This window comes from Centroberyx gerrardi, chromosome 11 (genome assembly GCF_048128805.1).
Source record: "Centroberyx gerrardi isolate f3 chromosome 11, fCenGer3.hap1.cur.20231027, whole genome shotgun sequence".
Lineage (NCBI taxonomy): Eukaryota > Metazoa > Chordata > Actinopteri > Beryciformes > Berycidae > Centroberyx > Centroberyx gerrardi.
In genome coordinates, this window is record NC_136007.1 from 23,021,276 (window position 1) to 23,047,686 (window position 26,411).

General features: G+C 42.1%; 3 protein-coding genes across 4 annotated transcripts in view; 2 read left to right on the plus strand and 1 right to left on the minus strand.

Annotated features, from left to right (window-relative positions):
- Positions 1 to 13,238, plus strand: part of cltca (clathrin, heavy chain a (Hc)) — a 39,833-nt gene extending 26,595 nt beyond the window's left edge. Inside the window, exons 14-30 of the mRNA XM_071898389.2 lie at positions 318 to 481; positions 2,168 to 2,293; positions 2,407 to 2,549; positions 3,582 to 3,816; positions 3,977 to 4,099; positions 4,189 to 4,334; positions 4,447 to 4,630; positions 4,768 to 4,960; positions 5,630 to 5,787; positions 5,870 to 6,142; positions 6,819 to 7,136; positions 7,606 to 7,737; positions 7,837 to 7,947; positions 8,048 to 8,218; positions 8,390 to 8,611; positions 11,538 to 11,613; positions 12,152 to 13,238. Coding sequence (XP_071754490.1) covers positions 318 to 481; positions 2,168 to 2,293; positions 2,407 to 2,549; positions 3,582 to 3,816; positions 3,977 to 4,099; positions 4,189 to 4,334; positions 4,447 to 4,630; positions 4,768 to 4,960; positions 5,630 to 5,787; positions 5,870 to 6,142; positions 6,819 to 7,136; positions 7,606 to 7,737; positions 7,837 to 7,947; positions 8,048 to 8,218; positions 8,390 to 8,611; positions 11,538 to 11,613; positions 12,152 to 12,288 — 2,912 coding nt within the window. The 3' untranslated portion in view covers positions 12,289 to 13,238. The remainder of the gene's footprint in view (positions 1 to 317; positions 482 to 2,167; positions 2,294 to 2,406; positions 2,550 to 3,581; positions 3,817 to 3,976; positions 4,100 to 4,188; positions 4,335 to 4,446; positions 4,631 to 4,767; positions 4,961 to 5,629; positions 5,788 to 5,869; positions 6,143 to 6,818; positions 7,137 to 7,605; positions 7,738 to 7,836; positions 7,948 to 8,047; positions 8,219 to 8,389; positions 8,612 to 11,537; positions 11,614 to 12,151) is intronic.
- A 1,605-nt stretch (positions 13,239 to 14,843) lies between these two features.
- ptrh2 (peptidyl-tRNA hydrolase 2) lies at positions 14,844 to 18,415 on the minus strand. Its single transcript, XM_071898383.2, has 3 exons — positions 18,397 to 18,415; positions 17,793 to 17,855; positions 14,844 to 15,496 (listed from the first exon to the last, which is right to left on the minus strand). The coding sequence occupies exon 3, from the start codon at positions 15,482 to 15,484 to the stop codon at positions 14,969 to 14,971; it is 516 nt and encodes a 171-aa protein (XP_071754484.1). The 5' UTR covers positions 15,485 to 15,496; positions 17,793 to 17,855; positions 18,397 to 18,415; the 3' UTR covers positions 14,844 to 14,968.
- A 4,776-nt stretch (positions 18,416 to 23,191) lies between these two features.
- The window catches only part of LOC139910880 (vacuole membrane protein 1-like), a 58,861-nt gene continuing 55,641 nt past the window's right edge, over positions 23,192 to 26,411 (plus strand). For both annotated transcript variants that reach the window (XM_078286736.1, XM_071898332.2), the window contains exons 1-3: positions 23,192 to 23,304; positions 25,466 to 25,564; positions 25,836 to 25,974. In XM_078286736.1, the coding sequence (XP_078142862.1) occupies positions 25,486 to 25,564; positions 25,836 to 25,974 (218 nt within the window). In that variant the 5' untranslated portion in view covers positions 23,192 to 23,304; positions 25,466 to 25,485. The remainder of the gene's footprint in view (positions 23,305 to 25,465; positions 25,565 to 25,835; positions 25,975 to 26,411) is intronic.

Here is a 26,411-nt window from a genome sequence, read left to right on the forward strand (position 1 = left end):
GAATGGCTGCAGCTCCTCTACTACTACTACTTAGATAATGGAGCTTAACCGTTCAATAAACTATTTGGGAAAGACATAAACTGCATTAATGGCAATGACAGTGATATTTCAGGTTGTATTATGGATTCAGCAATTAAATATTTTTATCATTAGATTGGTGGAGGATGCAGTATACATATACACAAATGTGTGGTTTATTTTTACAAAGAGATAAAAGCTAGTTTAGCTAGTATTATTTTGTGTAATTTTCATGTCATTTTGTATATTTCATCCACATCTTTTGTAACTGACTATAACTGAATGTCTCTGTCTCTCAGGTCTGTTCTACTTCCTGGGCTCCATTGTGAACTTCAGTCAGGACCCTGAGGTTCACTTCAAGTACATCCAGGCCGCCTGCAAGACGGGCCAGATCAAAGAGGTGGAGAGGATCTGTAGAGAGAGCAACTGCTATGACCCAGAGCGCGTCAAGAACTTCCTCAAGGTACGGCTGCAGGGTCAGCTGGAGAGATCTGAAGGGAGAGGGTCACACGCTGAAAACAAAGTTTTAACAGCTCTTTTCCTCCTTTACCTGGTCCTTTATTTTTCTTTTCTCACACACTCTCTCCTCTTCAATCCACTTCTTTCTGTTGTATTGTGCTCTTTGCTGTGTTAACCCATATTTGTGTGTGGGAAGCTGTACTCTGCTACTGTTGTTGCTTTTTCCTGAGTGTTATATCTTATCTGAGCCATGATAGTGACATTTTAGTTACCAGAATTACCTTACATCACATTTTGCTTGCAGCAAAAACTTTTAGTGTTGCAGTTTTGGAATCCTCATTTCCGGATTTTAATATTATCACTATAATAATAATATCACTAGCACATTCCCAACAAGCATTCATTTGCCTGTATTGGTTAAAAATGTTCACGTCAACCATCCTGATGGCAGATATTATCTTTTGTGCTTTTCCCCTTTTGTCTTTGGAATGGCAGGACATGTATCAGGTAAATCTATCCCACCCCTCAGCACAGGACCTTTCCCACCCTCTATTTTCTTTTCATCCCTACCCCTGACTTTAGGCACAGGATTAAAACTGGGATTTGTATGGAGGCGTATGGGCTTATACACCACAAGCCATACACCCACTGGGGTGCACCCAATATTCTCAGTGCTTGAACTAGTCCTAGTCATTCATTAGATGTTTTGTGTGTGATTGTAGTCGATGGTGAATGTAAATGTAGGGCCCACAAGCAAGGGTCTTGTAATCCATATGTGAGAGCTATTAGACATTACAGGTGTCCGTGTATGTAGTGTGAAGTCCCGTAATAGGAGCCTTTCTCCAGTCATTGCAGCATGTTCCCGGTCGATATTGAAGCAGGGCGGTGAGGTGCACAATCCCAGTTTGTTAATCCTGTAGGAGTGTGGATGGCAGCAGTGTCTCAGCAACACCCATAGTGCAGCAGAGCATTGTGGTACGGAGGACTAGTGGTCAGTGTTTCGAGCGGTCAGTGCTGTCTAGTGTCTGCCTGGCCTACCTTGGTACAGCCTTCACTGGGAGTCCTCTGCCTATACTCATGAGTGAGAAAGCTGCACTTGGCTTCTAGCCTCAGAATGATGGGGAATTTATGTCTCCTTTTACTTCTTTACACTCTCTCTCTCTTCCTCAGCTCAGCCTGCAGTAAAACAAACTAATTTTGCAGTACTTAATCATCCTCTAGCCTCTCTTGAAAAAAGTGACGTCTCTCCATTTGCCATAGTTGAGAAACCTTTTATTTTTGTTTTTCTTGATATTGTGTCATTTTGGAATCACTCGAGCAGGATTGATATAACTGGAAAATGATATCTCAATTTCATTTTCAGTGATTCTGATATATTTACTTTTGCCATTGTACACGAGTAGTTACACTGGCCTACGACAATACAGTCAAACCTGCATCATAGTTCTCCAAAATAAGTCTAATTTAGCCACATAAAAGTCAGGTCCTTTTTGTCTTTGGCAGTAATTGTAAGTAATTGTAAGTCTTGGATATTTAAACCATGAATACCCATAATTTTCCAGTGGTAAAAGACCAATCCTTGTACATCAGGTTTGACTGTGGTGTTTGGTGACTTGTGTGGAGGTGTCCTCCTTGGTTGTGCTGTCTTGCTGACTGTGGCCTCTCTCCCTCCGCTGTGTGTGATGGACAGGAGGCCAAACTCACCGACCAGCTACCACTGATCATCGTCTGCGACCGTTTCGACTTTGTCCACGACCTGGTCCTCTACCTGTACCGCAACAACCTGCAGAAGTACATCGAGATCTATGTCCAGAAAGTAAGGCCCGACGGTGAACAGTTTTAGGGCATCATCACAATTACATTGCATCCTTCTATTGCAGACGATGTTACAAAGCTAACATTAATGAGATTGATTTGCGTGTGTCCTAGGTGAACCCCAGCCGTCTGCCCGTGGTGATCGGAGGTCTCTTGGACGTGGATTGCTCGGAGGATGTGATCAAGAGCCTGATCCTGGTTGTCAGGGGACAGTTCTCTACTGATGAACTGGTCGCCGAGGTGGAGAAGAGGAACAGGTGCTGCATCCTGCCACCCTCATGTCCCTAAACACTACAGCAAAAAAAAATATTTAATCAAAATAGACTCTCGAGTAATTTTGTGTTTCCATTCCTGAGTTTGAACTGAACTTAGAAATGGTTCATCATCAGGAGCGCAGATGTGTCAACCTGGCTGAAATAGAATTTACAAATTCTTTTCTTTTTTTTAATTTGCTTGGCACACCAGATGGGTGGAATTTGCCAAATAGGATAATGAGTGCCAGAAAGTTGGACTACTTGAAAGTCAGTTTATTACACTATTCTGTGACAGGCAATTTATCTGACACTATTGGACTGTAGGGTGCAATGTAGGGAAGTTTGTGCTTTGCTTAATAACACACTACAGTCGTATTATTAGTTGACAAGTAATGTAACAAATTACCATGTCAGTTTTATTAATATTACAGTTACCGATCAAAAAAGCTAAGTCATTACTTTTGTTATCACCCCCTATAAACATGAGATTGAAAATTAATTCTCCTCAGAAGTCATCGTTCTCTCACAGTAACCTAGATTAGATAAAAAAAAATAGCAGTAAAAGTTTCCTTTCTCTGTTTGGAAGTATTCCCACTACTTTGATTTTCATCAAGCAAAAGGGTGCCAAGAACATTGGCGATGAACATTATTTGGTTTCCCTGATCATTCACAGGAGAGGTGACTGAGTCATCCTCATTTTTGAAGCTGAGAGAGGAAGAGGAGGATGAAACTGTCAGTTTTGTAGGTGTGATGAAAAAGTAATAGAACGAGTCGTATAACGAATTATTGTTTCTAGGCAATAGTAAGTGAAGTAATAGCATTACATTTGAAACGAATAACAAGTAATGAGTAATCTTTTACTATTTCTGAGTACCAAGCCCAACACTGGTCCCATGGTGGGAAACCTCATCCATCTGTTGCTCCAAGAAGGATAAAACAAACACTAAGAATTTGACTTCTGTTCAACCCAGGTCTGAGAAGCTGTTTGAGCAGCCGTAGAGAATCTCATCATCCTTTCCCCTCTCTGTTTCATAGACTGAAGCTGCTGCTGCCCTGGCTGGAGGCTCGCATCCATGAAGGCTGTGAGGAGCCCGCTACCCATAATGCCCTGGCCAAGATCTACATCGACAGCAACAACAACCCCGAGCGCTTCCTGAGGGAGAACCCCTACTATGACAGCCGTGTGGTGGGAAAGTACTGCGAGAAGAGAGACCCCCACCTGGCCTGTGTGGCCTACGAGAGAGGACAGTGTGACCAGGAACTCATCAATGTGAGGATGGATTGATGTACCAGTCTGTCTCTATCTCTATATCCAAGTGTCTCTCGCTGTTTGCCTCTACCTATATCCCTCTCTACCTCTATTTTTTTTTTTTGGATCTATTGCCGCAGTGTAGCAGGAAGCATTGTGATTTGTCTGTTTTGTTCTCCAGGTCTGCAATGAGAACTCCCTGTTCAAGAGCCTGTCTCGCTACCTGGTTCGCCGCAAAGACCCTGAGCTGTGGGCCAGCGTGCTGCTGGAGACCAACCCCTTCAGACGACCACTTATCGACCAGGTAAAGGATAGACCAGACAAGTGTTCATTCGGCTCAGTACACCTGTCTGGTGCCGCTCTAACCTTCTGTTTCCTCGTCTCTGTTCTCAGGTGGTCCAGACAGCGCTGTCAGAGACCCAGGACCCAGAGGAAGTATCGGTCACAGTCAAGGCCTTCATGACCGCCGACCTGCCCAACGAGCTCATTGAACTGCTGGAGAAGATTGTGCTGGACAACTCCGTCTTCAGTGAACACAGGTGCTCAGCAGCTACGTCTCTTGACCAAGAGAATGAGATACTTTTTTTAGTATGTTAAGTGTGTCATTTCAAAATGTGCTGAATGCTCTTGGTCTTCTCCTCTGTCCCACAGAAATCTGCAGAACCTGCTGATCCTGACAGCAATCAAGGCCGACCGCACCCGTGTGATGGAGTACATCAACAGGCTAGACAACTATGACGCCCCTGACATCGCTAACATCGCCATCAGCAACGAGCTCTTTGAGGAGGCCTTCGCCATCTTCAGGAAGTTTGACGTCAACACCTCTGCTGTGCAGGTCAGCCATTTGCTCTTTACCAACTAGCCCAATACCGTCTCGATAGAAGTTCTGAATCAGCCATTTTCTTTGTTTTTGTGTTGTTTTGAGGCAGTCCTTAGTATAACTTTATGATCTCCCTTGTTTTTGGTTCCCAGGTGCTGATTGAGCATATTAGCAACCTGGACCGGGCCTATGAGTTTGCGGAGCGCTGCAATGAGCCGGCTGTGTGGAGCCAGCTGGCCAAGGCTCAGCTGCAGAAGGGCCTGGTTAAGGAGGCCATTGACTCCTACATCAAGGCCGATGACCCCTCTGCATACATGGAGGTGGTACAGGCTGCTGATCAGAGTGGTAAGGATGGGGGAACAGACTGGTTTGGCACAACTTGAAAAAGGGGGTGGAGAAAAAGCAGTGGGGAAGGATGAGAGTTTATTCCTTATTGTCTAAGGCTGTGATCACACTATTCCACTTTTTTCAACTGCCAGTACCTTTTTTACATTACAATACAGTAAGTGGGGGAGTGGCCATGAGGCGGATGGAAAGCATCTGCTTTCAAGAAAGTGCTGAGCCTGCCTTCTTTTTAGCAGAGCAGAGGTCTTTCTAAAGGCAATCGGTTCACTTTTTGTGAGCTGATTAATCACTATGAACTGGAGGCAGGGTTTGACACTATGTAGGCAGATGACTTATGATGATTTATGATATCAGCAACAAGAATGAAAATGCAGAAAGTAGCGCTAGAAAAACCTGGTAGTAGTTGTCATTCTGATCATAAAGAGTCAGTATGGAGCACATTGGCTGTGTTTCTGATGTGTTTGTAGTGTCTGAAGTGTTTGTACCCATGTTCTGTTTGCTGATAGTGGCAGCTACTGCAGCTAGTCCTTAAAGAGAAAAAAGTGCACACAATGTGTGACCTTTTTTTTTTTTTAGCAGCATAAAATACAGTTGAAGCAGCGCTTTTTCTACAAAAAAAAAGGTTAAACCCCAACAATGTAATACAACTATCTATGTACCGTGTTTCAGGTAATTGGGAGGACTTGGTGAAATTCCTACAGATGGCTCGTAAGAAGGCCCGCGAGTCCTACGTGGAGACAGAGCTGATCTTTGCCTTGGCCAAGACCAACCGCCTGGCTGAACTGGAAGAATTCATCAACGGACCCAACAATGCTCACATCCAACAGGTAAGCCTCTCTCCCATACAATCCCTCTGCAGCTTAGTTGTCTGGTCAAAAATCTAACAGCATGTCTTTATTCAAAACATAGGTCGGTGACCGCTGCTATGACGAGAAAATGTATGAGGCAGCCAAGTTGCTGTACAACAACGTGTCCAACTTTGGCCGGCTGGCCTCAACTCTGGTGCACCTGGGAGAGTACCAGGCCGCTGTGGACGGCGCCCGCAAGGCCAACAGCACCCGCACCTGGAAGGAGGTGTGCTTTGCCTGCGTGGACGGAAAGGAGTTCAGACTGGCCCAGATGTGTGGCCTCCACATCGTGGTGCACGCCGACGAGCTGGAGGAGCTCATTAACTACTACCAAGTAAGATGGAAAAATTGAGACACACACACACATTGGGCTGGGTGAAAAGAGGGTACAAAATTGCAGGTCTCGTTTATAATTTTTATAAAGACCTCTTCTCCCTTAGGTGTCACATAAACAGTAATTTTATCGTGAAATAATAATAATAATAATAATGATAATAATGGTGGCCGCCATTAAGCCACCACCAGCAAATCTCAAGGCAGATGTGTGGTCACATTTTGGATTCAAAAGCAAAAGAGCAACATGAACTCAAAAGTAACGTAATCTGTAAGCTTTGCCATTCAGTGTTAAAATGCTGTGGTAACACAGCAAATTTTCGGACGTAGCCTGACTAGACAACAGCTGGATGTTTTCCAACAGCCTGTGGTTAAATCTGCTGGAGCTCAGCCTGAATACTAGTGTGTATTTAAGTTGTGCATTTTCATTGTGCATGTCTACATGTTATTACAAGTTATTTCAGTACACTACAGCACACAGAATTGTACAGTGTTTACATTTAATTTGCCTTATAAATAGGAATGGAAATACTAAACTCAGTTTTTGCCTTAATTTGTTCCCTAATCCATATCAGTAATGCACATAATCATGTTTGACAATACCAAAACTATACACTGTACAGTTTCTATAAAATCTCACACACATACATAACATCCAATCCTCTCTTCTCTCCCAGGACCGCGGTTACTTTGAGGAGCTGATCACCATGCTGGAGGCCGCCCTGGGCCTGGAGCGCGCTCACATGGGCATGTTCACCGAGCTGGCCATCCTCTACTCCAAGTTCAAGCCCCAGAAGATGAGGGAGCATCTGGAGCTCTTCTGGTCCAGAGTCAACATCCCAAAGGTCCTGAGGGCGGCAGAGCAGGCCCACCTGTGGGCCGAGCTGGTCTTCCTGTACGACAAGTACGAGGAGTTCGACAACGCCATCATCACCATGATGAACCACCCCACAGACGCCTGGAAGGAGGGCCAGTTCAAAGACATCATCACCAAGGTACAGTTGGATTTGTTGTGACTACACATTTACTCACAGTTGGTCTACTCTGTCTCTCACCAACCATCGTTTGGATTTTTTTCCCATGTCGTCATCACAACGCAAATTCAGATTAGTCAGGAGTGAGACACTTCAGACCTCTAGACCTCTGTGCTTTAAATCACTGTGTACAGCACTTGATACAGCACTTCTACAAATTATCTGTCATGTCTATTCTTTATTGAGCAGTATCTAATTAATAATGAATTCTAATTGGAAAGTAAAACTTGTATTGTTGTGAAATTTTATCTTCACACCTTAGCTGCAAAATTTCACATTCTTCTTTTTGTATTCAGAACAAACTTCATCATTGCCACAAATGTGCTGTGGGACAGAATCTGTACTTATTCTTATTCTAATAACCTATTATTATGCTTATGCTTCCTGAATGTAGTTTCTGAATCTTCCTCTCCCTCTGCCCCCTGTGTAGGTGGCCAATGTGGAGCTGTACTATAAAGCCATCCAATTCTATTTGGAGTTCAAGCCCTTGTTACTGAATGACTTGCTCATAGTGCTATCTCCCAGACTGGACCACTCCCGCGCTGTCAACTTCTTCAACAAGGTACACCTCAGCCTGTCTCTGAATTAATAAATTGTATGATATGATGCATTGTCTCTGCTGTTTAGAACTAAGATGACCGATGTGCATGTGTGTCCACAGGTGAAACAGCTGCCTCTGGTCAAGCCCTACCTGCGGTCAGTACAGAACCACAACAACAAATCAGTCAATGAAGCACTTAACAACCTCTTCATCACAGAGGAGGACTATCAGGTAAGAGCCCTTCACAAAGCAGTTTCATTGAATTTTCTTCCATAACTTTAATTACTCTTTGATTTAATATCCACCGTTTGTCCCTCCTCACTCATCTTAGGCACTGAGGACATCGATAGATGCCTATGATAACTTTGACAACATCTCGCTGGCCCAGCGCTTGGAGAAGCACGAGCTGATCGAGTTCAGGAGAATCGCTGCATACCTCTTCAAGGGCAACAACCGCTGGAAACAGAGTGTGGAGCTCTGCAAGAAGGACAAGCTCTACAAGGTGCTTTTCCCCATTAAATTTCACTATTATTTTCTGATGTAATGCTTAGATTTACTCCTGATTTTACCATGCTGCTACCATTTAGATTTTGATCATGTAGCAGCCATCACTCCCCATTTTCCCCCACCTTACACCATCCCTGACCCTGTCCATGCTGTATCTCCCCTGCAGGATGCCATGCAGTACGCGTCAGAGTCCAAGGACACAGAACTGGCAGAGGAGCTGCTGTCCTGGTTCCTACAGGAGGACAAGAAGGAGTGTTTTGCTGCCTGCCTGTTCACCTGCTATGACCTGCTGAGGCCCGACGTGGTGCTGGAGACCGCCTGGAGGCACAACATCATGGACTTTTCTATGCCATACTTCATCCAGGTCATGAGGGAGTACCTCAGCAAGGTGGGTCAGCTAAGTCTTGCTCAGGGTGGAATAAATTGGTTTTGGTATAAATGCAGCGGGTCAAACCATATCCCTGTACAACACTACGTGTATCCATTCAAAGAGGATCAGAGTAGTGATCAGACCAAATCTGAATACCATCACACAGCCCAAGTATGTGTCTGTAGTGCTGATGTGCAATGGAGAGTTGATGTCCTCTGCCATCTTTTCTGTTAATATTGCATTGCCTTCCTTTTTTTTTTTGCAAATAATTGTAACAGCCAGCATGTTGGCAAACACTCAAGTGTGATGCAATTAAACCGTCTTCACAATATGAAGATACAAGGACTTTCCTTAGAATGAAGTAACACAAAGCCAAAATTTTCAGGAAGTAAATCAAGAAAAACACTGGTCAGCAAAAAGACTACTGATTTCTCTTTCTACTGCAGATAATCGGTATACATTCTGTTGGTGGCCTCTGTTTGCCACCTATGCCATTTTTCTTTATGGGGAAAAGATTTTGAATTTTATTTTCTAAGCTACGCCTCTTCTTTTCCAGGTTGATGCAATTAAGGAAAAGGTGAAAGTAAATTCCTCTGCTTCCTTGTTTTTGATTTTTGAATCATTTTAGCCTGGAAGACTGCAGTCTTGAGTGTGCATGGTTTTAGTTTTGCCACACATTACACAGTTACTTTTACACACTCACTGGGTAGTGTCCAGTTTCAAACTGAGACACTGAAGTTGTTCTGCGACATTCTAGACGTGCAGTCACTATGAAACTTTTAGTCTGAGGAGATTAAACCAACTGTGGCAGTCTGCTGTTGGTGTCTAGTCCTGGTGATCCTGTTCACTCTAAAGAATACTTGATACTCCTCCACAGTGAGACTAAGACCCCTCTTTACACCTGGCATTAATCTGCATCTTGGGATATCAGATTGTATTCACATGAAGCAAAAATGCATCAAATCTGTGTGTAAATGCATCGAATACGCATCTGATCACCCAAACCAGCTCTGGAGGTGGTCAGAAACACATTGGGCCACATTAACAACAAAGTGTAAATGCAATCTACATATCCAATATAGACACATGTACCAAGTATGACACTAAACTTCAGCATGCTGATCCAACCAGGAAGCACATGCAAATCAAACAGGTCTCAAGAAGCTTGGATACTAACAAACTTGTCAAAAAGAGATTGCTGAGAGAAATCTTGTGTGCGGCAATCTGTTAGTAATAAATATGATTGTAATCCAGCTAAATCATATCAAGACAGTCTGAATATTAGATGCATGTTTGTGCCAGGTGTAAACCAGGCGTTTAATATTATTTAAGACAGCATCTTTGTTTGACCTTGCTAAAAGGACTGTAAACCAGTAGGAGACTGCAACAGAGACAAAACTAAGTAAAAAAGCCTGGAGCCAGGAGTTTGGTTTTTTTAAGAAAATGCACTTTTCCAAATAGATTTTATTGTGATTATTTTATTTTTTACCTTATTAAACCATGGAAGTGTTATTATTAATTGTGCCCAGGTGTTGGCTACTGAAGCTGAAACACTAGAGAACCATTGACAAAGATATGACAATACATTGTCATTGTCTTCTGTGCTGTTGCTGAAAAGTGCATTTTCTCACAGCTACTGACTGTACAACACAGAGAGGCTGTATGTGTTTTTAAAAAACAGCAAATGCACATTTTGAAATGTCTGGTTTTTGAAACAAGCATGTGTGAACCCCCTGCCATTCAGTAGCAGCACTGAGAAGCTAGGCTAGTGCAACTGTAGTGAGCACCTTGGGCTGCCCTCCCCCCCCCCCCCCCCACTGCCTCAGTACCTCTGCCTCTTGTTATGCACGCTGTTGCCAGCTATGTAACACAACTAGCATGGGACTGTTTGTCCTTTTAATGGCTGCGTTGCTGAAATTGTGTGGAAAGAACTTGGAATCACAGAACTAATGTTTATACCCAGAGGTGTGGATGGAGCTGAACCTACTTGATTAAATGAATATCTGCAGGATGTGGAAGTGCACTGCTGAGCAAGCATTTATTTTAACTTTAGAAATAACCCGGACCGTATGCATTTTGCTTATTGCTGCATCTGTCATACCTACTCAAGTTTTCTGAAGAAGAAGCGGCAACTTTTGTTGTTGCAGTCAGATCACCCAAACAGTTAATATCCAGAACAAATGGAAACAATGGTTTTATTTTTAATGGCCTGTGTGCTCTGATTTTAAAGCATCAAAGAGTCAGGAAGGGTAATTTCACAAGAATACCATAATTTATAATACAATATCCCTTAGATTAATGGGTTTGATCACTACATACAGATCTTTCTGTTTTGTTATGTATTTTTATTTGTAGATAGATAACGCCCTAACCCGCACTAACCCTAACCCCACCAAACATTTTATTTTATTTATTTTATATATATATATTTTATGTATATATATATATATATATTTTTATTTTTATATATATATATATATATATATTTATATATTTAATTTAATACTAATAAATGAATAAACAAATAATAAGATTTTTAAATAATAGAAATGGACCTTTAGGGTAAGATTTAAGTGAGAGCCTTTCTACAAATAGATCTGTATATACCATGTCCGTAAACGCTGAAAAGCGTAAGTAAAAACTGGTGGTTGAATTGACCAATCACCTCAGGTTGTTTTTATTTCCTGCCAATTAACAGTTTTATTTTGCCTGGCTTTGTCTGACTGGGTGAAATGTGCTGACAGAGGGTTTTGGCCCACAGGAGCCTCCTACCTGTTAGAAAAGCCACTTGGTTGTTGACACGCCCCTCCTGTGTGGAATGGTCCCATCCATCACTTATTAGCTCAACTACTAGTAACTGTTGATTTGAACTCCTTTAGCATGCCATTTACTTGTTATTCTGTCCTGGCTTTATTCTGAATCTGTTTATTTGTTTGCCTTGCAGGTAGATAAGTTAGAAACCTCAGAGTCCGTAAGGAAAGAGGAGGAGCAGGCAACAGAGACACAACCCATCGTCTATGGTAAGAAAAACTGCTTGCCACCCTGAACTGCTTAATACCCATCACAGCAGTAGCTGTGTTTCTTCATATGACACTTTTTGGCACCTAGATTATACAGGCTTCCCACTGCTCAGAATATCTGGAATATCATGGAATTTAGATAGGTGTATTCCAGACAGGGAAAGGTAGGGAATTTGATACATTTCTCTGGGGAAGTCAGGGAATATCAGGGAATTTTACAAATGGGTCACTACACAGGAATATACCAGAATGGATTTCACATCTTATTTAACACATTCATTGCATTAGACGGTGGTTTTCAGCTGCAAGGCCAACTTGAGTGGAAACCAGACTGTTCACCCTGCAAGAATTTTTCTCAGCTGAAAAACATTAACAAACCAGCAAGGAATAACATTTTTTTAGGTCATGGAAGCGATCCGAGTTAGTTACGAAAAGTCATGGAATTCAGCATCAAGGCCATGATCGTAACCCTGATAAGAAAAATGACCGTGCTGCTGATTTTACGTCTAAACCTTTTGTTTTTCTGTGCGTGTTGCAGGCACACCCCAGCTGATGCTGACAGCCGGCCCCAGCGTACCTGTGGCCCCTCAGCAAGCCTACGGCTACGGGTACCAGGCGCCTGCAGGATACGGTCAGCCGCCGCCGGCCCAGCCAGGCTTTGGCTATGGCATGTAAAGCCCCGCCCCCCCACCCCCCTCTCTCCTCCACGTGCAGGCTGGAGCTACCATCCATCCATCTCTCCCACAGTCCTTCACCAGCCCATTATTGTCTTTCTGCCCTCCACTGGGGGGGATAATACCGACAAGCAGTTTGTTTTTGTTTTTTTACTTTTTTTTTCTTCCTTTGAAACTGTCATGAAGGACTCCATTTTATTTCTATTGTCAAAGAAAAAGATCGAATCACAAGGATTAATTTTTCACATTCCGTATTTACTAGATTATTATTTTTTGTCTATTTTATTTGAATGGGAAATGGTTTATGTACAATGGGGGGCTTGTGGGAAGAGCAAGTCCTCTTCTCAATTTAAAAGAAAAAAAAAAAAAGGTCTGTTGTGAAGCATCTGATTTGCACTCTGTAGTGAGAAGAAATTAATGTAGAACCTCTTCATTTTGATGTGTGTGAGCAGCTTCTTCTGTCCGACTGTAAAATGCATTTAATTATTGTATATTCAGAAACAAAAAAAGAAATGCTACAATGTTCTTCTATATTTGAACATGAGACTGCCGCTTCCTTGACCACAAACCAGAAACACTACGTCATACCAGTCATGTCCCTACACACTTGGGGAGGGGGCTGCTTCTTGACAAGAAAACCCAAGAGAGTATTTTAACACGACATACACGATTTCCAAAAAAAATCTTTTATCCTTCCCAACAAAGCCTATGCAGGAATCTTCAGTTGGACTGTGTGGAAACAAATTTGCATTCAGATGACCTTTCCATGTGCTTTAAATATTGCTCTTGTGTGGGACCATTCCATCTCAGGAGGGATTGCAGACCTGTATGTATTTGACTAACCTGCCCCACGCCCCCTCTTTGTGCTGCGGTTTGTTCATGCTGGATATTGTGGAGTTTTAGGTCACTGTTGAGTGTACAGGAGAGAATTAAAAAACCTAATACCCCTGATGTCCTGCTAAGGGTTTCCATTTTTCCTTTTCAGTTGACCCACTCTGATCTAATTCAGAAATAATATCACAGGACTGTGGTAATTTGGAGTTTTTATCAAAGGCTTGCGTGTATACAGGAAATCAATCATTAACTCCCTTGACCTTATATTCTTATCTAAAATTACTTTAGATTGAAGTGTGCACTTAAAAGATAGTTGATTGTGCATAATCAGGATCATAATGAATGAAACGGCGGTTTTGTTTTCCACTTAAAATAAAAGCTTCTTGTTTGTCAAGAAAAGTCTGGTCTTGTCTTTTTTTACATATGCTGTCATTTTATATTTACTTGCTCAACATGTTAATTATTTATAGTACTATCAGTTTAACACATACATGAAGCTGCAGTTCAGATTCACTGAACCCATGTTGATGTTATAGTGGCACCATCTCATGGCACAAATCCAGAAGTGCAGCAAACTGCAACAAGTGGTCTTCAGTGAGTCTGATCGACTGAGTTTGAGTCATTACCAGTTAGTATCTTTATGCTATATGTGATGCTGGGCAATATGCAAAAAATATCACAACAGTCATAAATTGATATCAACTATTTGCTAACACACAATCATCAAATAGATGTTCATCGCACCTGCAAGTATGAAAAACTAATTCTCAAACAATATCCCCTAATTTGTTCAGATTTCATTTTGTGGGATTTTAATTAGTACTTGCATTTTATCATTAGACACAATTGTGTATCACATTAACTCAATACAATTCTATTGAAAGACTTAAAACAATAATTTCAAAATAGTATTAAAATATAAAAACTCCTAAGAAGGTCATGACAAAGTGCTTCTACACACACACACACTCCCTCAAAAGCTTAAAGTGCCATGCATGGGCAAAGTGCATCATCTCGTGCTAGCTTTGTTTAGTAGTGCAATGGCTGCAGGTACAAAAGTATTTCTGTATGGTTTTGTTCTCCACCTCGGGGCCACAGACCGACGGCCGGAGCGAAGGAGCTGGAATTCGCTCTGTAAAGGATGGGAACAGTCTTGAAGAATAGAGCTCGCCTCACGCTGCAGCTGTGTGGAGTAAAGAACTGATAGGTTGAGTTGAGACTCACCTATAGGCTTACTAGCCCACTTGACAATTTGGTTTAGAGAATTTTTGTTTTGCAGAGACAGGTTACCAAACCATGACACAAGGGAAAAAGACAAGATTGATTCAATAAAAGCCAGATAAAAGAGGGTCGTCATGGTTTTATCAATGTGAAAACGGGACAGTTTTCTGAGACAAAACAAACGCTGGTGTCCCTTTTTACACACTGCCTCACAATTCTTCTCGAAGGTCAATTTAGAGTCTATGACTGTCCCAAGATACTTGTAGCTTTCTACACAGTCCACAGCCTGGTCTTTAATGATCGTAGTATCATAAATTGAAGCATGAGTTCTGAAATCTATGATCATATCCTTTGTTTTGGATATGTTTAGCTCCAGGAAAGATTCATCACCATGGAGAAATATGTGAGTAATATGCAAAACAAACCACTGTTCCAAGTAAGGGTTGGCTGATTTCTAATGGTAATGTTTAAATGCATAAAAACATTATGACAACACAAAAATCAACTTTGGACTTTTAATGAAATCAATGTCTAATAGCTCATGTTCTTATATAAAAATACAAACTCATTGCAGCCCAACTTAGTTTAAATTACAGATAGTTACAACAAAGAAATGGCATTTAAATCTAGTAGAGCTTCAAGTGTCCCGTGACTCTGTCCACTAGATCAGCCGGGCCTGGTCCCACTCCCAGCACGGTGCGTGACCCCGGTGCGATCTGTGTCCTCCCTGCATCCTGGATCAGACTGACAGGAAGCCCCACCTCTTTGGCGTGGCTCAGAAGATCAATCAAGCTCTCCTCGTCGGGGGCCTTCACCACCACCTTGGGCTGGCCGCAGTACTCCCACTGTTTGAGAAGCTCGGGGTTCCTGCGGTGGAGCTGCTTGTAGGCCGACACGGCGGCGTGGGAGCACTGGGCGGCTACCTTCCCTTTGCCCATCTTCAGGTCGTTTCGGACCACCAGAATCATCTTGAACTCCCCTCCTTCTCCCATCACGCTTGCGTCGCCGGTGCCATTCCCCACCGCCGTTATGAGGCTTTTGGATGACTTGCCAAAGCGAGCCCGGAAGTGCCACCCGAGGCAAAGTCCACAGCCCAATCCTGCCACGATGCCCAAAGCCAACGGGCCGTATAGGGAATCCATGTTCTGTTAAACCTGTAAAACAGAACCAGAGGGATGTCACCTAATACATACAGCTAATACAGTTTGACTGGATATAGGCAAAAAGAGATTGTGACAGAGACTTAACATTGTCTGTAATAAATTAAAGTCCTGCCTTAATTCCTAAACTACACCTAAATTCAGTTTACTCATCTTAATATTTGAATAGACTTTATCCTCCTTTTTAGCCTGGCATAAATCTTTACGAGGAAAATTCAGGGTAAACGTCATAGGAAGTAGTAACAATGCAAGTTATATAAAGATATGTTTTTAACATAAGATAACAAAAACAAACAAAAAAAGCATGCTGTAAGGAAAATAATGACTACCGTCCAGTTGCTTTGACTTCAGTAGTTATGAAGTGTTTCGAGAAAATCATTATCAACCTATTGAAAACAGAAGTCAGCTGCTCACTAGATCCTTTTCAGTTCGCCTATAGGTGTAATAGAGGTACGGACGATGCGGCCGTAGCCATGGTATATTTTATATCTAAGCAATTAGAGGATCCTACCTCATATGTACGTCTTTTATTTGTAGATTTTAGTTCAGCATTTAATACGGTACAGCCGCATCTATTAATTAAGAAGCTGAATGACCTTAATGTCCACCCTCTCATTATTGGATGGTACCACTTGTTTTTAACCAATCGTAAACAACAGGTCAGTGTTAATGGTGCTCTCTCAGAACCTAGAACCTTGAGCACGGGAGCCCCCCAGGGTTGTGTCAGTACACCTGTCCTTTTTTACCTTATACACTAACGAGTGTAGAAGCTATAACCCTAACAATCACATCATTAAATTCTCAGATGATACTGCCATCTTAGCTTTAATGAAAAAGGATAGCGATCTATCTGACTACTAGTCAGAGATACAAAGGTTTGTAAAATGGTGTGATGATAACCACCTTGTCTTGAATGTTAAAAAGACTGAGGAGATGGTGTTTGACCCCAGGGGAGTTGGCGACCACAGGCCTGTGGTCATCCACGATGAAACCATCTCACAGGTCTCCTCATACAAATACCTTGGTGTTTTTATTGACAACTCATTAACCTGCTGGAACACCCATGTGGACAGTCTTTGTTGCAGATTAGAACAACGACTGCACTTCCTGCATCGACTTAGAGTTCATGGTGTTGATCAAAAATGTATGTTAGTCTTTTATCAGGCAGTCTTAGAGAGCCTTATCAGATACGGCATCACAGCTTGGTTTGGTAACCTCTCCGTGCAACTAAAGTCCAAACTGGTCCGATTGATGCAGACTGCATGGAAGACTATAGGGGTAAGACAGCATCCATCCTTGCAGTTTACTTACGAACAGGCTACTCTAAGGCAAGCCAATAGGATAGTTACTGACCCATCCCATGTTCTACACACTGAGTATCAGCTACTGCCCTCTGGGAGGAGGTTCAGAGTCCCTTGTTGCAGGTTAAATAGATTTAAAAATTAATTTATCCCTGTGTCAATAAAACTTTTAAATAGCGACAGATAAGAAAAGGACAAGGCCAAGATGGACACTGGAGATTTGGGCAGATCTTTGCTTTTATTGATGTGTTTGTTTCTTCTGTTTGTCTATAGGTGCTTTTAGGAACCTTGCTGTATGTTTTTATTTACTAACATCTTTGTATGTTTTTTGTATGTGGAATGTTTTGTCTTTTACGGCTGCAGCATGGGTGAAAGCCCAAGCCAAATTTTTCACTTTGTGGGACAATAAAGTTAATCTTGAATCTTGAATCTTGAACAAAGGCTTTCCTGGAAGTATAACTGTTTATATTGGTGGTTGCTTGCCTGATAAGTATCTCTGACTCGAGGTCGTAGTGTACCCATATTTTCATTCCACCATGTCAGGGATTTTAGATCTGAGCAAATATGTGTGAATCTCTGTTTTACAGCTCCTAACTTATCTGTCTAATTAACCCAGTTGCCTAAACAGCAAAGTCTCACAACCTAACTTCTTGGTTACAAGTTTAAAGACTTCAGCATCATTGAAAATCGCAGGTAGAGATTACCGAGCTAGTTAGGCTTATTACTGGCATTATAAACACGGCAGGTATCTCCTAGTTCAATAATTCATCTAATAATACTGTTTTAGGATGTCACTTGTATGTAAAACTAGCCTAGTTAGCTTGCTAGCTAGCACCGAGACCGCTCACTTTCCTACCCGAGGACGCTGCTACAGGACAGAGGATATTATTTCACAGGTTATTAGACACTTGTTACTGCATTTCACGTCCCGCAAGTGCCAATTTGGTGGAAGAATTTAGATTAACCGTTTTATAAAACTTGTTTCATACCTGCTTGCCGGTCCAACGTGCTAGCAACTTCATCTGCCTCTCTTCTTCTTTTTTGGTCCCCTACTGATGACGTCACGATACACGAAAGAAAATATTGCATATTACTATTAACAAAATAACCTATAAATTTAACATTCTGTGCAAAGTACTTATATATGTAATAGTTAATAGTTGTATGTAATATTTATGTAATAGTTCATAGTTGTATGAAAAAGCGCTAAAATTATGTATGCTATTTTAATTTGAATGTATGAACATACTCAAATTAAAATAATTAATTAAAAAAACAACCATATAAACAAACGAGTAAAACGAATAAACAAACAAATAAATAAACAGCACAAGTCAGTGAGTAAATAAATAAATTCGTTACTAAATGAATGAATAAACAGAATTGACGAGATTGCTCAACCAATCAATTAATCAATCACTGAATTAAATTGGCTACAAAAATAAAAGAAAGGGGGAGCAGTACAATACAACGCCACTAAAGCAAGCAGACCTTTTCTTGTGGCTTTGAGGCACACGGGGGGAGGAGGGAGGGAGCGGGCTGTTAGGTAAGAGACGGGCAATATGGACAGCTGCGTAATAACATTTCTCCTACCTTCACCGTCAAACGCAGGTGTTTTATTACTTCGTTTACTGCACAACAAACTGCCACCCGAAATGTGCGTTAACGGAAGGACAGGATTCATGAAAAACCGTCTGTGTCTGTTTCCTGGTTTGCTTCAGGCTGCGGAGTTAGAGAGACACACAGCCCGACAGTGAAGGTAAAGGTAACAAAGAGGGAAATTACATGCATGTGGGTGTACGCTGCTTCATGACGTCATTAACTGAAAACACAAACTGATAAAATATTAAGTCTGCCATGTTTTTCTTTCGTTTAATTGTTTTGTACCAATAAAACTAGATAGGCGTCGCTGCGTCTCGCACCTGACTCTTGCTAGCAAAGATCGTTTTTTTAGGAAGATACTCACTCAATGGTGAAAATCTGTCTCACCTTCCTGTCTCTTGCAGTGACGTCACTGTTTTATTGACGCCGCCATACTGACTCCCTTGTTTGAGTCTTAAAAACATACACAGTTACTGAGAGAATGTGCCTACCATCGCTATGTTATCAAGTAATGCAGATTTGGGAGTTTATCTTCAGACTTTAGTGGTGGCAGCCATGTTGGAGGCAGAAGGTAAGGGTCACATCATGGGTCACATCCTTCAAGAACTTAAATCTTTTTTTAAATCTTCCTTTTCTTCTGCAGTCAGGTGAAACGTTTGCTTGTTCATGTATGCTTGTTGTACAGTCTGTAGTCATAATGGAATGCTGTTCAGGAGTCAATATGGCGGTGCCAACACAACAATGATGTCACTGCAAGTCATGGATTAATGTTGCATTCCATGGTACTCGGAACTCGGAGAAAAACGACTTCCAACACGGAAAAGTGCAAAGGAACGGTAGTTCAAGTCGGAGTTCCCAGTCGGAATTATTTTCGCACGAGTTCTCCGACATAAACACAGCTGATGTCACAGCATCAATCCGTACTTAATAAAACTTGATTTTACTTGATATGTAGTTTTTGTGTTATGCAAACGTGTTGTAACAACTTTGTAGTTTCCATTTGTAACGTAATTCAGTTAACTTGTGCTTCGTTAGTAGATAGAAGTCTTTGCTGTATGAACTCGCCTGCTAACATAACTAGAGCTGTCAAATAGCTACCGTTAACGTTAATGGGCAAAGGCTGTTGCGTCCATGTTTCCCGAGAAGACGCACTGGAACGCATTTAGATCGGGGGTCGGTAGTTCCAACTCAGAACTACCGACCTCCGACTTCCAATGGAATGCAGCATAATCCTCCTGCTATTGGGTGTAATTTGGTACAGTAAACCTTAGATGTTTTTTTTGTTGAAGATTATTTTTTTTGGCAATTTCTTTCCCTTTATTAAACTGTTTAAAGTTAAGAGAGTCAGAAAAAACTGTGAGAGAGAGGGGGATGACACACAACAAATGTTCTGGGTTGGATTCGAACTTGCACCATAAATTTCCCAGACACCATGCTTGTGCCATAGCCATTGGAGAACTGGCTTTATGCAAATAGATACCTGAAAAAGATAATCATGGTGTGGGTGTAGGTCCATTCAGTAATACTGTAAGCCTAAAAGTGAAATGGAGGAAGATTTGTTTACAAATTTACAGTACTTTTGTTTTTCTTAGCTAGCTAACTAGCTAGCAGGCTAATTCAGCGAAGCAACCAATGTTAATCTACACAACTACTAGCCACTACTACTAATGCTAGGTAGGTATTGCCTAGGTAATGTTATTGCTCAAATCAGATGTGTTAATAAGACAGTGATGGTGAGCTGACCACATAAAATGGTTAGCTAGCTAGTTAGCGAACAAACTGACATCTCAATACAAAGTCAGTCAGCTGTATCAGTGATGAAGTGATCAGTTTCCAGTCAAAAACAGCTCAGATATTAACCATGTCTATTCCATACTGTAGAGACCACCAAGTCTTAAATTAAGAAATGCAATCAGCAGTTCTGAGCTGTTGTTGACCAAGAGCTGAGGACTTCCAACATGGCCACCAGAGGGTGCATCATGTCACCTGAAAGCCCTCTATATATTGAGAGCAGACTCGGATAGGCCAGTTTCATGATGACATTTTCAGTATCCAGAAATCGGGGCAGAGTGAGAGCTCTCTACTTTTCCTCCTCTCACATGTTCGGCAGGTAGGCTTGATGTAAATTAGTATTGCATGAATTAACAGTGTTGCCTGACATGACCTGGCACAGCATGGATATGAGCTGCCAAGATCCAGCCTATAGATAGTCTGCTGACTGTGAACTGGCATGCCTCTGCTGAGACAGCTGCTGAAAGTCGGTTGGCTGAGAAGTGACAGAGGAGTTTTTCTTGTTCCTTTGCATGTGCTGTGTATTGAATTAAATTATGGATGGCTGTTTTTGCCAAGGTTATGTACTTGAACATGATTAATTTACGTTATTGCCTCAGGTATATGCAGGTATATGTTGTTTTCATTGCACGAAGCAGGGAGTTATGAGTGAATTATTGGAAAAATATAGAGGTCTGCTTTCATTAAGGCTTACTGTGAAAATAATATCGGGATAGTTTTCTTTGACCTCTTGGTTTTCTCTCAGGAAAGTAGGCTATATATATCTTTTGTCAGTGGGGCAGAACCAAGAAGCTACTGTTCCAGTGACAAAAGGTACAGCATTGTGTTTTTTCCTCAGTGTGTTGGATATTGTTATCAGGCAATTGATATACTTATGATGATAAACCTCCTCTTATAATGTTGAGATATTGCTGTGACTCTTCGGTCATTGATAGTTATTGTCTGTCTTTACAGTTTTTCAACACTGAAAATTGTTTGACTGCTGCTCCTGATAGTCGTGACAGTGTGCATGAATGACGGTATAATAACGTGACACTTTATTGATGCCTGATGGGAAATTCTCTTCTCTTATGCCCCCCCCACATGAAGGTCAAAGGTCAGGGTCAGCTACAGAACAGCGTCCGTGGAGTCGGTAGGGATTCAGTGTCTTGCTCAAGGACACTTCAGCCGGGTGGATGTTTGCCAATATGGCGGCTTAAATCTGGGTCCTCATGTTGAAGGATCGTGTCTCTAACCACTAGGCCACCCAAAAAGCTATTTTTGATATCTTCATTTAAAAAGTTAGAGTTAAACTTGGCTTTTGGTATAGCAAGTCTTGTTTTGCCCTTGAAAATAACAAAAGTGTGGCTCAGGTGACATTAGACTCCTCTGTGGCGTCACATACACGCTGCAGCTTCTGTCCTTAAACTGCCAGGGAGAATTTATCACTCTGTCCTGCAGAGTTTATTGCAGAGTGCAGCTTCAGTACCCATCACTGTCTGCTGCATCAGTCTGCAGGTCGACAGTTGCTTTCTTTTTATCCAGATGCCTCTCCCACATAAATTACTCAATGACCTTTCAGCACTCTTATATTACAGGTCGAGACAGAGAGTTACTGATCTAACTTCTCTGCTATGACTTCTGCTGCCAGAGGCCGTGCTGAACACAGAATGTTACCCGTGCCTTGTAGTGATGGGACGGTATGTTCATCTCACGATACAATTTGATATGCAATAAATAAAAGTTCAATGACAACAATCAGTCTGACTGTGCAGACTTATGTTTATTTCTGAGACAGATCTTTCTAGCAATGGCACTGGCTTGCTAAAATGTAAATAATTTTAAAATGTCATTACAAAGTAAAAATAATAGAATTTGGATGGAAAGCTTGTGAAATTGTGATGGTCAAGCGTCTCATTTGTGATTACTACAGCAGAATAAAATGGAGCTAATATATCATTCATTCATTTCATTTTCCTGCCCCACGATGCATATTGTCACAATTTTGTATTGCGATATATTGAATTTCGATACATCATCCCATCCCTAATGTCTTGTACTTTAAGGTGGAATATTTCTACTATGAAAAAAACTCCTGCACTCTGCTACTTGCAATGCAACACCTTTTTTAATTGTAGAGTAAAGTTCCAGTCCAACTGGACCTTCTTCTGATTACGTTTTTTTCATTGTTGAGTCTACTGCTTTTCTCCACCTGGACAAACCTTTTTGGATGTGCGAGTTTTCCACTTGCTGAAGAATATTTCTACCAGCAATGTCATGAATAGCCTCAGATGATGTAGAGAAATGACACAAAAGGCTCTGTCAACCTGAAATCTACTCCTACTGATTCTTCTTACCAATATCCCAGGAGACAGAGACGCAGAAACTCTGAATTGCGTTCAGATCATACAGAATAGGCCGTCAAGCTGGCATCACCCAGCAGGAACTGCAGGAAACGTAGTGTTACGGGCACTCATTATGCGCCTCACACCTATCAGAAAACAAATTCCATCGGTGGGAATAGAGTGACCTGGTGGAGAGCAATGGCCCAAATGTGTTCTGAAATACTTTTCTCACTTCAAAACCTTTTTTTTTAACCCCCCGATAAACACAGTGACACTAAAACTCCTCACAGCGATATAGTTGAAGTCCTCAGTCTCTAGTTCTGACCTGAAAAACGCGATGTCCTGGGGTGTCTCTCTCACTTTTGGAACAAGCCGAGTTCTCTTTGCCCCAATGCCGCTCACTTTCTATGTGAAACCTACTGAGGACTGAGAAGCGTTAGAAGTGCGCTCCAGGAAAATGATCCACTTATTTATAGACTTTTTTTAATTAGACTGGTTCTCTGGAGGTTCGAGCAGGCAACTGATGAGATCTCTCTCTCTCTCTCTTTCTGTCATTTCCCTACGTCTCTTGTCTGCCCGTGTCTCTCTGTCAGTCTGCTCTCCCCTCCCCCGACAGTCCTCTCTCAGTGCGCTATCCCTCGCTGGCCCCCTCCATCACCACACCCCGCACTCAAGTTATGATGCAGTTCATGGGTAGCATACTTTTGCCCTACATTGCCACTGGGGCTCCACCAGAGTTTTATCTGAGCGCAGAGCACGTTGTGGATTAAACACCAGCTGAACGGTGAGTTTACTTTCTCTGCATAATGCATTGAAAAAACAGGCTGCTGACTTAGAACCCAGCTTTGTTTTACTCTTCATGAACTTCTAATCTCTCTCCAATGCACTGGGGTGATGTTTGCTTGACAGTTGAGTATTTGTTGTAACTTATTAAATTTCTCATCCTACAGTTTATTTGCCTTGTGCTGAGTTTCTTATTGTTCCCAGCACGAGCTTGGCTACTCAACAGGTCTGGTGTAGTCTGTTGTTTTGGAGGAAGTGATTGCGCAATCGAGTCCTGGAGCACTTGTGCGCTTCTGTATATCTACCACAAGCCATACTATTGTTGTTATGACACTATTACTAGACATTTATTGTATAGAGTAATACATTACATTAAAACAGGTGTTGCTCATTGTAAAGGACACACTTGTATTCTAGGTGGTGTTGGTTCCTGTTTTGCACCAAATTCCCTGTTTGGCACCAATGTCCATCATTAGTGAGGCAAACAGGATAGTAGACACTGACGCACTTTGTCGAGCCCTTTTGTTGCGCTATGCATTGTTTTCCTCTGTGCTAAAGGAAAAATAATAGGAAGTATTAAATGCCACTGTGCAGGAAGCATGGGCACAGTGCTTTCTTTGTTGAGCATGCGCACATCAAGGTAAAAATTGTGCGATGAATAGCTTTTCTGTTTGTTGTTCCCTGAGAAGATCTAGAGCAACTCTCCAAATGCTTTGCAGTTTAGCCTAATTGTCTGAGTAGAGCTTTTTATTTTTCTGCAAGTGAGTGGCACTAAGTTGCACGAATCAGTCTGCTCATAGCCTCAATCAGTCTGCTCATATCCTCATAACCTCATTGTTCAGTGCTTCTGTGTGTGTATGTGTGTGTGTTTATGTGTGTGCGTGCATGCATGCATGTGCATGCATCTGTGCGTCCTTGGGGAAAACACTTGACACCTGAGCGTATCTAGCTAGTGTGGTCTTCAACCTTTTCAGATCCCTAGCCCACTTTGGCCGGATAAACATTTTGGAAATGTCGCTTCTATTGCAGCAACAATCTGGATCTCTTCCAAGTCATCACTTGCCTTTCAAGTGGCTATCATTTCTCACAAAGGGAGAGGCACGGAGCCAGCTTCCCCTCGCAGGCCTCAGAATATATCTAGTAAATTCCTAAAGGTTCTAAAGAGCCATCATGGGCTCTTGTAAAATCAGTGCTGTGCTGTGTCTGTAGGCTGACAGCCCGGCCTGGATGTATGGAAACTGGAGCCAGAGGCCCAGAGCTAGGGCACAGGATAGAGGGATTAGGCTCTGAGTGTGTTTGTGTGTGTGTGTGTGTGTGAGACACTGACAATTCCACCAGATGGTGAGCTGCATACCTCCGTGTCAGAGTCCCCATCTCACTTCTCACTGACAGATTCCTGAGAGACCCAAGGCTCTGTAGTGACACGCTCTCTGCACATGCATGTACTGTACGTTTGTGCGTATATGTGCGCGCACACGTGTGCTTGTGTGTGTGTGTGTGTGTGTGTGTGTGTGTGTATGAATGAGTTTGAATCTCTCTCTTGTATCTCACACCAGCCTCCTGCAGTTTCTGTACTGTATGATAATATGATAAAACAATCAAAATGCAAAGAAAACAATGTGCATGATTTTACTCTCTAAAACCAAAAAGTAAGATCTTATTACAGCGAGCATTGCCATGTGCTGTCCATATCAATTTCACCCCTTATTTATGATACCTGTTCCTTCCACTGTGTAACTCTCCTCGCCACCAAGGGAGGTGGACTTCGGCCTGAGTGTATAGATAGGAAAATTAACAAGACTCGCATGTGCCCTTAGTGTCAACATTGAGGCTAATTTAAGTACTCAGCAGGCAGTCAACGGGCTGGCAGGCCGGTGGCAGGCAGAGTGCAGAGGCGGGCATCATCAGGCCATGCACAACCCTGATTGGGTTACCAGTAATCTGCAGCACACAGCACTAGGGCAACACTTTACTACCCGCTGGTCTGTGTGTGAGTTTATGTGTATGTGTTTGAGTGTGAGGTGTGTGGGTGAGACTTTTGCTTTTGCGTTGGGCTCGTGTCAGTTTGTGTGTTGGTGAGCAGTGTGTGTGCTTGTGGAGAGTATGGAGAGTGTGTCGAAGTGCGTTGAAGTGCGTTGAAGGCCTATCTCTTCTCTCGGCAGCCCTCCTTCCCTAGTTAACGATGGCAGAGAGCGGGGCAGAAGGCGATCTACCTCAGAGGCGTCTAGGGGTCAAGGAACAGCACAACGGACAGCTGATGGGTAATAAACATATATAACTTAGTACTGAGCAACATATTGAACTCATGTTGATATAAGAATATGAAAGAATGCAGTATCTACATCTTAAAATGAGAGAAATGTACTTCAGTCCAGGAATGGTACTTGAAATACTAATTATTGCATCTGATGCTGCAATTGCAACATCTTTCGAAATAATGTCAGTATGATAATTTTCCCATAATGTTTCTCTGTGTGTTTTTGTGTGTGCCTGGCTGTGTGTGTGCATGTAATATCCATGCTGTGTGGCCAGGCTCGGTGCTGTCTGTGGATGAGAGGAAGCAGAGGGACAGGGAGGAGCGAGAGACCCTGGTGTTATGGAAGAAACCTCTGCTCACGCTGCACTACTTTATTCTGGAGCTGCTCAACTCCCTCAAAGAGTGGATATGGAGGTGAGACGCCCCACTCCCCCACACTTCCAAACACTGGCCTGGTTCTGTGGATTGAACAGTTTTCTCCCTCTTAATAACATGTCCACTTGAATGGCTGCATGTCATGTTGCAATGAAATTGATATATTGGTCAGTGAAGGAATAGTTCACCTCAGAATGAAAATTCAGTTATTAACTACTCACCCCCATGTCAGTCGAAACTCTGCTGAAGTTTGCACGAAAACCAAACACAGAGTAATTTAGCAAGCGACTTATAGGAGAGAATGAGGTAAATATTAGACTTTCTGACCCAAAGTGTAATTGTTTGGCTACAAAACACTTGGATTATGCTGCACAAGCTGTCTGGAGATATTTGATGGACATTTTTTTAGAGCTCTAAAAACCTTGAATAGTTTCGGTGAAGGCTGAGATGGAACTACAGAGGATAACTTACTCTGT

Bases quoted from the DNA above. Each gene is read 5' to 3' on its own strand.
- ptrh2 (XM_071898383.2), bottom strand. From the start codon at position 15,484: ATGGATTCCCTATACGGCCCGTTGGCTTTGGGCATCGTGGCAGGATTG.